Source organism: Heloderma suspectum, chromosome 2 (genome assembly GCF_057233095.1).
Source record: "Heloderma suspectum isolate Gila_16-S chromosome 2, 16-S_ref, whole genome shotgun sequence".
In the NCBI taxonomy this organism is placed as follows: Eukaryota; Metazoa; Chordata; class Lepidosauria; order Squamata; family Helodermatidae; genus Heloderma; species Heloderma suspectum.
The window spans coordinates 21,124,555-21,138,418 of record NC_139459.1 but is presented as its reverse complement, the minus strand read 5'-3'; the positions used below and the strand labels follow the sequence as shown (position 1 = coordinate 21,138,418).

At 36.8% G+C, this 13,864-nt stretch overlaps 1 protein-coding gene across 6 annotated transcripts in view; it reads left to right on the top strand.

The window, feature by feature from the left end:
- The window catches only part of TCF4 (transcription factor 4), a 469,854-nt gene that overhangs the window by 269,243 nt on the left and 186,747 nt on the right, over window positions 1–13,864 (top strand). For all 6 annotated transcript variants that reach the window (XR_014787505.1, XR_014787504.1, XM_084832950.1 and 3 more), the window contains 2 exons: window positions 8,316–8,445; window positions 8,629–8,678. Coding sequence is in view for 4 of the 6 variants with exons in the window: in XM_084832950.1 (XP_084689076.1) it covers window positions 8,316–8,445; window positions 8,629–8,678 (180 nt within the window). In the remaining 2 variants the exon portion in view is untranslated. The remainder of the gene's footprint in view (window positions 1–8,315; window positions 8,446–8,628; window positions 8,679–13,864) is intronic.

The following is a 13,864-nucleotide window of genomic DNA, read 5'->3' as shown; positions in this document are numbered from 1 at the left end:
TATTCAGAGATATCATTCCTTTGAATGTGGAGGTTCTATTTAGCTATTGTAATTAAGACCTGTTGGTAGACCTCCTCCTCCTCCTCTACTACTACTATTATATAATATTGTATTATTATAAGGCTACTTGTTATCAGGAATTACAATAGGACAGGTTATGGATGTTTCATGCCAACCAGGTACATAAAAGCTTCTGTCTAAATAAATCAGTGACCATTGTAAGTTGTCTAATGGTAAATCCTTTTGCTCCACTGTTACTTCATTCAAGGCCCAAACAGAGAGGTTCAGCTATTGGGTGACGTAGAAATTTAGTAAATAAAAATAGACATTACTTTAAATCTGTGTCTAGCAGATGTGTCTTTTTCATCTTTACCTAGATTAGGTGCAGGGGCCCAGTTCAGATTGGGACCCCAGCATGGGGATGAAGGAGTGCTTTTAAGATCTGGATTGGGGGCCCTGTCCTTACTTAGAGTAAAAATGAACAAAAGATGTAGCTGCTAGATTCAGATTTAAAGTAATGTCTGTTTTGGACCTCAAAGTACTCCAGTGTAAGAACTCAGAAGATGAGACCAACACTTAGTTTTCTCTGGTGAAAAAGAAAGGAATGAAGTTTTGCTAAGTGCAATCTATTTTGTGCCATTGACGTCTTCTACATCATCATCAAAACGCGGCATCTATAGTTATTTTCACTTTTGTATTGGACCATCCACTTTTTTAAAAAATAGCAGCCAAACGAAGTCCAGGCTTAATCCGTGATTATACCCTAAAAAACAGCTAGCAGACAAATAATGGGACTACTTATCCATTATGTTCAATGTTCGAAGTATGCAATTAAGGGAAATTAATTCATCGTTGATATTTTTTTAAATAAAGAGATTTAATCTTGTATCTCAACCACGAGATATTGCAATTGAAGAGAGGGAGTAAAGAGAAGAATTAAAATAATTATTATTGACATTAATATACAATAGCTTGTTCCAACATGATGCATTTTAAGATAATGTCAATGAGGGGAGAAAACCTTCTGGAATAGTATGTATCCACTTAGTCAAATTTTGTTGAAGTACTTGGACAACTGATGCTTTACCTCAAAACAGTGTAAATAAAATTAGAAAGAACTTCTTTGGGTTTTGAAATTCCATTTCCAACACAGAAGGGCACTATCTACTGGCTCTAGAGTCAGCGCCATTCATTTTGTTGCATCAGGGCAGCAAGAGATTGTGCTCCAGAATCCTGAATTCATTCAGGATCAGACTGGACAGGGCAGGGGCAGCCTCCTTTTTAATCCATGTGAATCCATTTAATAGGGCTCTTGCACATAGTGGGTTGAATTCAGGATCTGCTCACTTCAAGAGGAAGGGGCCTTCTGTGAAAAGAAGGGCTCTGCTCACAGAAGGTCCCTCTACCCAGTTTTTTTGGGATCCCCCACTCCCTGAAGACAGCACAGCTTACCTCATTCAGCAGAGTCTCCTTGCTCTCTGTGTAGCATTTTCAGGAGGGGCTGCCATGAGAAGGAGGGGGCAGGAAAACCAACTTCCATAACTGCAATTGATCCAGCTTAAATCTGGATCCATAGAATTTGGCATTTTGTTTTGCTCAATCTTTGAACATGTCAACTCTAAAGTCCTATACACAATTACCTGGTATAAGCCCCATTGAACATACTGAGATTTACTTTTGAGTAAGCTTGCATAGGATCATGCTGTTTGTCACAATGGGACGGATGTGTATTCTGCCTTCCATGTACCATTCTACGGGGCGAAAAGGTCTGTATACCACTCATAGTGTCATCTACTGGAGTATTCATGTGGCAGAGAAGATACGGTGTCATTTTCTTTTCTCTAGGAATTCTTTGCTGGAGAATCATGGGATGATAAAGCTCTGTGCGGTCCATTGTTACTAGAACTAGGCTAACTTATTCATTCACCTTGCCTAGCAATGCCCAGAAACAATAAGATGTGATGGGCAAGTTAGACTTGATGCATGTTTTTGTGTCATGAACAACTCCCTTCCTGAATGCACAGAGAAAAATAAATATATGGCGCTGATTATTTTGATGCATGGTGCTTTGAAAGCTAAACATTGTATCTCGAAGAGCTGTTTGTTAAACCTTCCCCACTTTCAGGCTGCCCTGTATAATAACCCTCTGTGCCATGGAGGAGCACAATAGCAAACGGGTATTGCAGGGCCTTATGGCAATGACAGGACACAGAATTCTACAAGGCATCCACCTTTCACTGCCATGCAGCCCATCCATGCCCCCCCCCCCGCCACCTCCCCAACACTTCTCTAAGCCCTTAGGCTATTCTGCTTTCTTTGCTGTGAAGAAGAGAGGAACATATGGACCAAAGTCACTATAGATCACATAGGTTTGTGATGGTAGTGTAGAACTGCAGCTGTTTGAGTGTAAGAATGCCCAAACATGTATTCAACTTACAAACATTTGGCAAGTGTTCAGAAAAAGAGCGTAATCTGATTTCATCTAAGAATGTTTTTTCTGTGTTGTACATTCCCATTAAGTAGTGTTTGATATCTGATCACAATTTAATAAAAGTGAAAGAGAAAGGGAGAGAGAATATATCCAGGAAGTCCAGTCAAAGGGCCTTTTCCCAGATATATTTTCCCTATCCTGTTGGGGTTTTTATATATATATATATATATATATATATTTCTTTTAACAAATTTAACCATTCAAAAATATTTACCTTTTATGGCAATTAGTTATTCATGCAGAAAGGCACCACTCATGTTGTATTAATGTTAGTCATCTTTGTAATAAAAGTTAAATATAATAGTTTTGGGGGGGAAACCTATTTTCCACACATCATGTTTAAAAATGTGTGTGTGCACGCACACTTGTGTGTATAAAATTAAGGTTATCTGAAAACAATCATTTTCATTGGAAAAACAAAACTGCCATTTAAAAAATGGATTAATATTTCTTTTAATTAAATATAATATCTCTTGAAACTTACCCTTAATTCATGGATTCACTTTCTCAGCTGTTTAGGTAGGATTCAATAGCCAGCACAGGGGTTTGTATGAAGAGGTATCATGTGTAAAAAAGGGGGGGAAAGAACCAGGCAGCAGGCAAGGAAGGAGGGGAGAGCTGTGCATTAGAAACACAGCTTGCATTCTGTGTGGCAAGTACATACCCAGCTTTACAAAGAGGATTGCAGAATGATTTAGACAGTGGAGCTTTTGCACTGAGACTATTTTCCTGGTATTGATGACCGAAATGTTGATCACTAATTGGCACATTCAATGTGTTTGTTGTTGTGTTACTATGTCTGTTATAAACTGTAGAAGTATGTATGTCTGGGCTGTAGGGGATGTACAGAACATCGCTAAATAACATGAATATAATAGTATTTGGGTATGTAGCTCTTCCTGTCAATGATGCTATAGTTTTGACTAACGACTTAGTCTTCTGTATGTTTTGTTCTGAGAAGGATCTTGATATTCAGACATATTCTAATACGTGTGCTTCTGAAGTTACTTGTAGTCTCGGGGCAGGGTCCTGTCCTCCTCTACTCTGTACAGTGTCATGCACATTGATGAGCTGAATCAATCAATCAAATGAGCTCCTGCAGTTTCAAAATGGCAAAAGCAGTGTCTTGGATACTTCATGAGTGGAACTCTCCTTATGGGTCTCTCCCAACAGAAGCGGGAGTGAGACAATTTTTGCTGATTTCACCTTTCCTCTGCTCTGGAAGGTTGGGCAACACTCCAGAACAGTGTGGGAGATGGTGCAGAGTGCTGCATTGGGACCAAGGAATTGACAAAACCCGCACCCCCCTTCCTCCAACAGAGGCCTCCACTTGATTGTAGTACCTTCTGCAAATGGAAGAATCTCTGCTGTTACTAGAAGGGAAATTCAAAATTACTGCTATGCTGAAAATTTCTTCCACTTTTTTTTTTTAACATTCTCATTCAGTTTGATAGAAAAGAAATGGCTTTCAAAAAGAAATTTAAAGGAGAAGAAAATTTTGGAGAAATACATATGGGTTGGGTTTGAGGTTCTTGTGCTCACCTTACTTATGGGGTAACTGAGGAGTGTGTGCAAACGTCCTGTTTTTTGTTGCACAATCTTCTCTCCAGCGGATTGTAGCCTCCTCAGCTTCCCGTACTTCAGTTAATGCCCAGGGGAAGATGTCATGTGGTAATTCCTCCCATAGTTTTTTTTTTAAATTCTGATTAGGAACCCCACGCAGCCTGGGAGGCTTCAGAGCAATGGGGAGGTGTATAATAGAAAAAGAAACACAAGGCACCCTCAGTCACCTCACAATGATTAGGAAAGCACAAGAAAACGAAGCTGTGCTATAATCCCTGCCAATGGTGAACCTTACCTGTGAGAAACTGGTGGAGAATTTCTCATCCCCACTGAGATATTTGGTGAATTATTCCCCCAATTTTTTTGCCCACAAATAGGGTAGAAAATTTCAAGAGGCCATTTGCACACAGCATTACTCAAAATCCAAACCAAGGCTCCAGTATTTATTTATATGTGTTTGTTTATTCAAAGAGATTTATATCTGTCTTTTCTAAAAGCCTTTGTGGCTACTTTCAGGAGACAGATAAAATGCAACAAAATAGAAACAAAGTGGCAGCTAATCGCTATGAAAACAGCTGAAGAATATAACAATAATAATTGTAAGAGAGCAGTTAAGATCAGCTAAGGTGATAAGATAAGAAAAGAAATGGATACTGATTGCAACAAAAATCCCAAGTGATCAAGATGGACCTTGCCTAGCATCTAAAAGATAACAAAGATGTCTCTAGGTGAACACGTCTAGGGAGAGAGTTACAAACTTGGGCACCATCACAGACAAGTCCTGTTCTCTGGTGCCCACATGCCTTACAGAAAATGAGAGCACATGGAGGAAGACTTCTGAAGATGACTTGGGTGAAGGCAGTCCTTCATTGCCAAATATCCAGGCCATTTAGGGCTTTATGGGTCAAAACCAAGTGGGGTATTACTGGGATATCGTGCAGTAATTATTAATAAAGGTTTTTCCCCTCTGGCAAGTAATACAACCAGGCCTGGACTCTACGAACCACACAAGATCTTTGAACTAGTTTTTCTTGAACTCTTGCCACATGAGCAGAGGTTCAAAAGCAACTTGTGATATTTAATTTGTGATAGGCTCTGGAATTCCGAGGGGGAAAGGTACAATTCCCAAGTCCTTGGTTGCACCTAAAGTAGCTCTTTGCATCTCAGCCTATTTCTCTTAGGAATCCCAGTAGTTACCTTTAAAAACTGTAACATTACTTTGGTTGTATACCAGTGTAGAAAATACACAGCCCTTATAGCCTTATCAAAGAGCAAATTGGCACCTCTAAAGATTAGATTCCAAGTCAGTCTGAAATACAGATGTTAATTATAAATATTTCATTCACTTTTTAAGTTTAGAAAGCTAAGATGTTATGTGGCAGCCTCATTTTTGCAGTCTTCCCTTCCCTCAGCTAAAAGATGTTAGCAATGACTGAACAATAGTAAATGCCTGTTGTTCTATTTACAAGTATCTCAGAATGAGTAGATATATATTTATCTTAGTTCTCCCCAGTGGAGTACTTAGTGAAGCCCCCAAAAGAGCACATAAATGGATGTTTTGTTGCCTCAGAAGAATGACTTAGCTGTTCCAATGAAAAACAAAGGCTTAAATAAAGACAAAATTAGAGGCGCTTATGTGAGAGGCTGCAAAGGAAAGCCAGTAGTGTCCTTGTTGTATACATATACTTTGTACACTTGCAAGCATGCCTGATTATTATTCATGGATAGCAGCATATACATTTTTTGCTCAAATGAAAAATAAAGGTTTCAGTAAATGTACGTTTTAGTGCGCAGTATGGCTTCTGACAAAGTTGCCTTTTTTGTACACCTTTGCAAATATGTATTTAAAAAATCCCATGTCATCTTGTTTAAAATCTCAGGCTACAATCCTAGCCGTTCTTATTTGGAAGTACATCCCACTGACATCAGTGGAGCTTAGGTGGGAATAAAAGCAGTTTGTTGGATATCTTATTGTAAAGGCTGTGCTTTATTTTGGGAGCACCACAAACCTGTAATGGTTTTCCTTACTTCAGACCTCATGATCCCAGAGTAACTTGTATTTTTGAAAATTTAGTGTTCTGCAGCAAAAGTTATTTCCTGTGCTAAAAGGGAGAGAGAGGCCACAACTGAACTAAACAAGTCAGATAGCAGTTTTGAACGCATTTGTTTTTTGCTTATTTGTGTTGCACCTGCCAGCAGTTTCCGTCTGTACTTACATTATAACTTAGTTTTGAGGTATTTAACAGGACAAGAAAACTAATAGGAAACATGATACTATGAACATATTAGTTAATTATATATATATTCTTGTTTGTAGAAATCAATTTAACCAAGAAGGTAGATATACTGTAAATTATGTCTGGCTATTCAGATTTCTAGATCATTCCCATGGGTATTCCATGCTCAGGCATATGTTTGATTTTGTGTCCAAATTCTATAGCTTTTTTAAAAATGAGACTGAATAGGGGTTTTCTAATATTATTTTATTCTAGCTTGAGTCTTTAAATCTCATGAAATCTGCTTGTTCCAAAATTTAAAACGTTTCAAAAAAAGTTTTTAATACCCCTTTTTCCCATTCAGAAACATATTTTGACATTTGCCAAAAGGATAGAAAGTAGTCAAAAGGGGAACATATTTATCATATTTTAACAATTTGTGATTCTAATGCTCTCTTATTTTTTAAAGCTATATATGTCAAAATCTCTTCCTTTCTGATTTTGCACAAAGCTGGAATTTAGACAGGACACCATGCAAAATCCAGAAAGTAGCTGATAATTCACTAGCAATTTATCAGTTCCACATAAAGGGGAAAAATTAATATGCATTCCACAATGAAAAAGTTATCTTTGGATTTTATTTTTTATTTTATTCTTTTTGCAAAGTATTTTCCAGCTCATGGGCCATATTTGACCAACTGCTTTCAGACTAAGACATGGCACTTTGTTGAGCTATTTAAGAATCAAAAAGACTGTCTTAATTTAAAACAAGGAGCCTTTGTTTTAGTTGGTGACTGTCTTGTGAAATTTTTCAGTTCTCAGCGGGTTAACCAGGGAACAGGGGCAGAGTCATAATTGGCCTATTTAGAGTGTTTTGCATGTGAATAGTGTGTTAGTGAAGCATTACTAAGTCTGTTGTGAGTGACATGGTGATTAGAATTTAGATTAGGGAAAACACATTCTGTACTTTATCAAGTACAGTAATTAGTTCAGTCAGTAAAAGTTGATTACAAGTAACGATAAAGTTAGATTTTTGGTACTTAATTTTAAAATTTCTTTATTAAATGGAAAATTTCTTCATCATATAAATGGTAGTATCTGCACCTGTTTTATTGCATATCAGAAAAATTAAAAGAACAATGTGTTCAATGCAGAGTATTATCAGGGGATTTATATATTATGGGTAAGTTTCAATGTAGTTATAGCAATAGAATTTTTTTAGAAAATGTCAGTCTTTGCTTTTTCCTTGGTATTGTGCTCAGATACTATTTCTTCTGGTTTAGTATAGCTGTTGTCCATTCATGAATAAGTACATTTCATATTTGTGGATGTGCACTTTCTTACTTAATAATACAGACAGGATAGTCTTGAAGAAGTTTGATACAACTTCTTCTGTTCACTAGTTTTATATCTCTCACTCCCCAAGTAATTTAGCAAAACACTGGTTTGTTTTAGCAATGTCTAATTTATTTTCACATCTTAATCATGGATTGTGTACCTGAATAGCACATTTTATGTTATATTGTAACAATTTGTTACTTTTACTGCATATATTTAACACAACATTTTTCCATTATGATAACTATTTCTGTACAGTGAAATTATTTTGTAGATACTGACTGAGAATGTTAGTAACAGGGTAAAACATTATGTTGATCAACGCAATACATTTTGTTCACCCTGAATAAGAACAAAAAAAAGCAGGCGAGGATCTTTCCATAATGAAGTTCCTCAAAAGTTTGTGTATTCAGCTGCTGTTTCATGTGAGCAAAAAAACTGGAAAGTTATTTTAAATATCAAACCATTCTTTTAACAATCAGGATTATTTTAAATGCCCTCTTTCACTGAAAAGGAAATAAGTGTTAACTGTTTTGTAATATCTGAACGTAAAGTTTGGAAATATACTTTTGAGTTCGTATTTCATTTTGCCAGTCACAGAAGGTTATTTTTGTTTGTTTTTTAGCGGATGTTATTTGAATCAGCATAGAAAGGCTAGTAGGGGGAAAGTTAGATGTAACAATACTTATTTTTCAAAAATCTTTTAGCAAAGTCTCCTCGGAGGTGACATGGAAATGGGCAACCCAGGCGCTCTCTCACCCACCAAACCTGGCTCTCAATACTATCAGTATTCTAGCAATAACCCGCGAAGGAGGCCTCTGCACAGTACCTCTGTGGGTGAGTTACTTCGTGCTACTTTCTTTCTCCACATTTCTATAAGGAAACTTCCACTGAACTTCTGTCTTATAGTAATTTATCAGAAATATTAGCTCAGTGCTAAATCTTAGACCTGAAAGTAGCTGTGAGAGTGTGAGCCTGCAAGCATGCATCTTACAGCCACATTGTGTCTTCTTCTTTCAGAAGTACAAACAAAGAAAGTTCGAAAGGTTCCTCCAGGTTTACCATCTTCAGTGAGTACTCCTTGTCAATCTTACTATTTGCATTTCCACTGGTTCCTTTGACTAAAAGAAGTTCTATTTGGCATGTTTTACCTTATCCTAAGCATTTATTCATAATATCAGTAGACAAAATGAGGACTCTGTAAAATGTTGTCTTGTGACGACAGGGATAAGAAACTGCTGATGGTTGTTATTTTTTTATATGAAGAGAACTCTGGAAAAGTGCCTCTCATTTGGATAGTTTTACCAGTATCCAACTCCAGATAGAATGTGCATTAGTTTCACGTGCTGGTTAACTTCTTTGTCAGTATTATGATGATTTATGGATTTGCATGTTAAAAGAGATTTGTGGAGAGGATTTATGAAACATTTACATGGGTCTGAGCCCAGAATAGAAGGACGTCTTCATTTTCCACGGAAGTTTTTGAATTGGAGCTGTAAACGTACCTGCACAAATGGCTGTCTCAGTGTGTACAATTCCAGGTGTCAACGAGTTGACTCCAGGTGTTAGCAAAGGAATTATGGGCTACTGTAATAAATGAAGACACAGTTAATACCCTGATTGTCCTGTTCCCCTCCTTTAAGGAAATGACATGTGTGTGTTTAGAATTGTGGGTAATATCCTAATTAATTACCTGCATATATTTAAATTATTTTTGCAATAAAAACTAGATATACCTTTTCAAGTAAGGGAATCCTTGCTTCCAGTGTGAAATAATGCTAATGCATGGGTTGTTGATTTTCGCTGCACATCATTCTTCTGAAAATTTCAAAAATGCTGAAAACTAATAATAATGCAGTACAACATATTTTAAAGCAGCTGTCTTATTGAATGATTTGTAAATTAATCATAGTGGTAAACCATAATGCAGTAAATAGTTCTACATCTAAATTTTAAAATATATGACTTTGGTATTATTAGGAGTTGTATTGTGGTGATGGGAATTGGAGTTTCAGTGCATTGCAATCCATACCCCACCTACATCAGAGCAATCCCACAAACATTTATGGGATTATTTGAGATTAGAATTTATAGATGTCATCATAAATTAGATGGAATTTGAAATAAATAACCAATAACAAAAACCTCTTATTACGAAACTGGTACTTTTAATTTTTGGTTTTGCTGTTCTCTTATCAGTAAATAAAAGGGCTCAGTAAAGGTAGATAATAATTTTACGAGTAGAGATACCTAAACCCCTATGTATGTTGTTATCTGATGTTTTAATGGTAAATCATGCTGGTCCTTTTATAAGCTATAGTTTTCTTGCTACTGTTGAACAAGTAGCATAGAACATTTAAAGGAATGTTTAAACATTATTTCCCACTGGAAGCAATTCAACATATTTAAATAATATGGCAGTTACGAATATGTGAACATTTATACATATTGCTGAAAAATAGTGGAGAAGTAAAAATTAAAGTTGACAACAAAATTAGATTTAGCTATTTTTGGCTATCAGAGAAAAATCAAGACGAATTGATCAAACATTTGGTTTATAAGTGTTTTTTGGGGGAGGAATAGTGTGTGTGTGTTTTTTTAAAGAAGCCATTGATATTTTCCCCAAGCATTATTGGAGGGACTTGGAGGGGGGTGCTTGTAGTAAGCAGCTGGTTTAATTTACCTAAAACTTAGCTTCTTATAGGTTTTATGGCAACTGTAAATGATATATATCTTGCAGCTTTTTATATTTTGAATCAAGCCAGTATGTAACATAGATAATATTAAACATAGTGGAGTGTACCTTTTAAATGTTCTGGTATAGCAAAATTGCTTCATAAACAAAAATCCCTGCAACTGGTGTACACCTCAGATGCTTAAAAGATATAGTGCCATATTTTCTTCATTTAAAAAGAAAATAAAGGACCTGCTTTTAAAATATATTCTAATAAACAAATCATATGCCTTCGTATTTTTAGGCCCATTTTCTACCATATCCATCCACTAACCACTTGCAAGACAACGAAATGGCTATAAGGAGAGAGGGGAGTTATGATGATACAAGCTCTCTAGCTTTACATTAAAAAAAAAAAACAACATTGAATAGGTTGCATCTCCATTAAAGAGTTTGAGATAGCTTGTGAAGTTGCAATAGGGGAAACTGTTAGAACTGTGTTGCTTTTACATTTTTCTTGCAGGACATTTCAGGTGTTCGGCTGTTACTTTGAACAACAACAAAAAAGAAATTTAAAAAATAACCTATCAGGACTTCTTGATTCCTTCCCCACCCACCGCAAATATTTGATTACAGAGTTTAGATTTCATAGCCCATCTAGTTTCTTGGATAAACTCAAACCTATTGTTTGAAAGTTATTGTTAAAAGAACAAGAAAATAAAACCATTTTGCCACTAATTTTTTTTGAATACTTATGACCTTATGATACTATTGTGAGCAATATTATCCAGCATACAGGGAAAAAACGTAGGAATTCCAATATTATCTTTCATAAACAAGTTTGAACAATTATTTACTGTCATGCAATATATCAAAATATGTCATGGGATTTTAAAAAAAATATTAATGTAGTTAAATGGCAGAGGTCTCCAAATGAATACTATATTATATGAAAGGGAAAAATATATTTAAGTAATGCATCTTGTCGCATTACAGTACATGATGCTATTATGTTGGATAAACAGTGCTCATTTATAAATTGACTAAACAGATTATATTGTACTTAGCTGATAGGACGGAAATATTCTCATTCTATTAAAAATATGGATAATAAACTGTCACTGAATATTCATACAATTGCCTATAAAGGGCTTCAGGAGTTGTGTAAATGCACAGATGTCGATAACAAATTTCCATATATGTATAGAGAAAGAAAGAGGAGAGAGAGTGTCACATGGACAAACAACCAAATATTTTCTAGAAAGGTAATAAGATATTTGTTTTCATATTTAGAAAAGGACCACTCCAAATTCAGCCCACTAGCTGTCTGTCTCAGTGTTAGATAGCTGCCTCCTTCCTTCCTAACTAAGCAGAAACAGTTCAGTTCTTTGAACCTGTGAGCAAAAGTAGTCTGGGGCACATGGTGTGCGTATGTGGTGGGTTGCTGGGAGGACTACCTGGTCTTCAAGTGTTCATTCTTTTGCCCATGTTTTTAAAGGTTGTGTGCATATAGATGGATGGGGAATCACTGCAGTGGTATGCCAACGTAATGTTTAATCATCAGATATGTGTCTGAGATGCACATCTATTGCACCAGCATCAACAACATTTAACCAGATGGACGTGTCTGATGACTGGGACATTTAAGGATATGTGCCTGCATTCATTTTCCTATTGCTCCTCTACACACTTCCATATACAACAGGACAAGGAACAGTAGCATCTGAGCCTGTTTCTCAGGCTTTTGCTCCTTTCAGTAGAGAAGGAATTGTTTCATTGTCTAGATCAGCCTTTCTCAACTTTGAGTCCCCAGATGTAGCTGGACTACACTTCCCATCAACTCATCATCATCACCAATTATCAAAGATGATGGGAGTTGTAGTCCAACATCATCTGGGGACCCCAGGTTGAAGAAAGCTTATCTAGATGACCACTAGGCATAGCTAGTGAAAAGAATATTCATAGGTATGAAACAGCTTTCCACGCTGGTCTTCAGCTATCACATTTCTGTATATTCAGTTTAGTCTCTGGCCCCTTCGCACATAGCTGCAGCAGTGTGGGAGCTGCTTTTCCATGATGTAGTCTCATGTGGCTATGGGCTCTGCATGAATAATGCAACCAAATCAGCACAGATAATAGTATGATTCTTTCACATATAATCTGCCCCTCCCAGTCGAGTACTTACAGCAATGTGGGATTGTACCGAGGTTTCCTTGCTTTGCCATTACCTATACATGTGAAGGGGCCCTCTTTCAGGCACTTTCAAGAAACGTATTAAGAACATAAAAGTTTTCCATGGATGCAAATTATATGGTCATCCTAAAACAAGTTCAGAAGGGTTTCTATTTAGCTTTGAGATAATTCAGGTTTTTGCTTCTTTCCTCTTTGGACTACATCACTGACTAGACCTGTGATCTTCATAACAGTCTGATGATGCCAACCCATTAATTTCACTGGGATAGCATGTGGGGGTTTCTAAGGGCTGGCTCTTACTTGATAACTCTCAACAAAATGTGTGAACGGATTGCATTAAAAAATATTGTTGAGCAATCATCAAGTAATGTGAAAGTTCCATACATGACAATTGATACTGTGGGCCAAATTGATCACTTCCATTCAAACGTTAGGAGACCGGCTTAGGAAGAGGTTATGCATATGGCTTTTATACCATTCAGGTAACATTTACATCAGACCATGTATGAACTAGCCCGTAAATGACCAGTAGTTATATGGTTAACCAATATTTAAACATATTGGCTATGATCTAGAACAGGGATGGGCAACTTGTGACCCTCCAGATGTTTTGGTCTACAGCTCCCATCAGCCCTAGCCAGCATAGCCAAAGGCGAGGTACCATGGGAGTTGTAGGCTAAAACCTCTGGAGGGCTGCATGTTACCCACCCCTGATCTATAAGAATTTAGCGTGCATGGGCACTTGGGCGTGTCTTCTGAAGTTTCTGTGTAGTAAGTTCCCATCAGCAAACTGCTCTTTATTTGGAAAGTAGTTTGGTGAGTCAGCGGTAATGGAAAAGCCCTAAATGCATGCGTGGATTCCTTATGCACATACCTTTGACTGTGCTGGATCACAGCTGGTGCTGCTCCATTTACTAGGAGTCATGGACCCTAAATATGTGTGAAAACTAATTTTATCCTTCATTCATACACCATTTCAAAATGTAATATTCAGTTACTGCAATAAATGGACATTACATTCTTTCTTTACCGACTCCCAGTTTGCTTGGGGACAGTTGAATTCTGTGCCCCTGCAGATTAGTTTCTTAGATGCAATAAGGATTCTTTTGAACTAAGAAAAATAAAAACAAAGAGATGAAAAACTTTGGCAGAGTCCTCAGGCAGGGTGTCTGATTCTTGGCACCTACTTCCACTGTTTATCTATCCTAAACAGGGACTGAATTTAGAATGCAAGGTGTGTTTTTGGCATCTTCAAAGCACTGAGTTTATTTGGAGAGCTGATGTGGAGTAGTTAACGATGTACAGAAGTTTCCCACACACAGTCCACACCCAAAAGTCTTTTTTTTCATTTTCTGCCCCAGAAAATCTAATAAAGGTCTTCGTGATCCG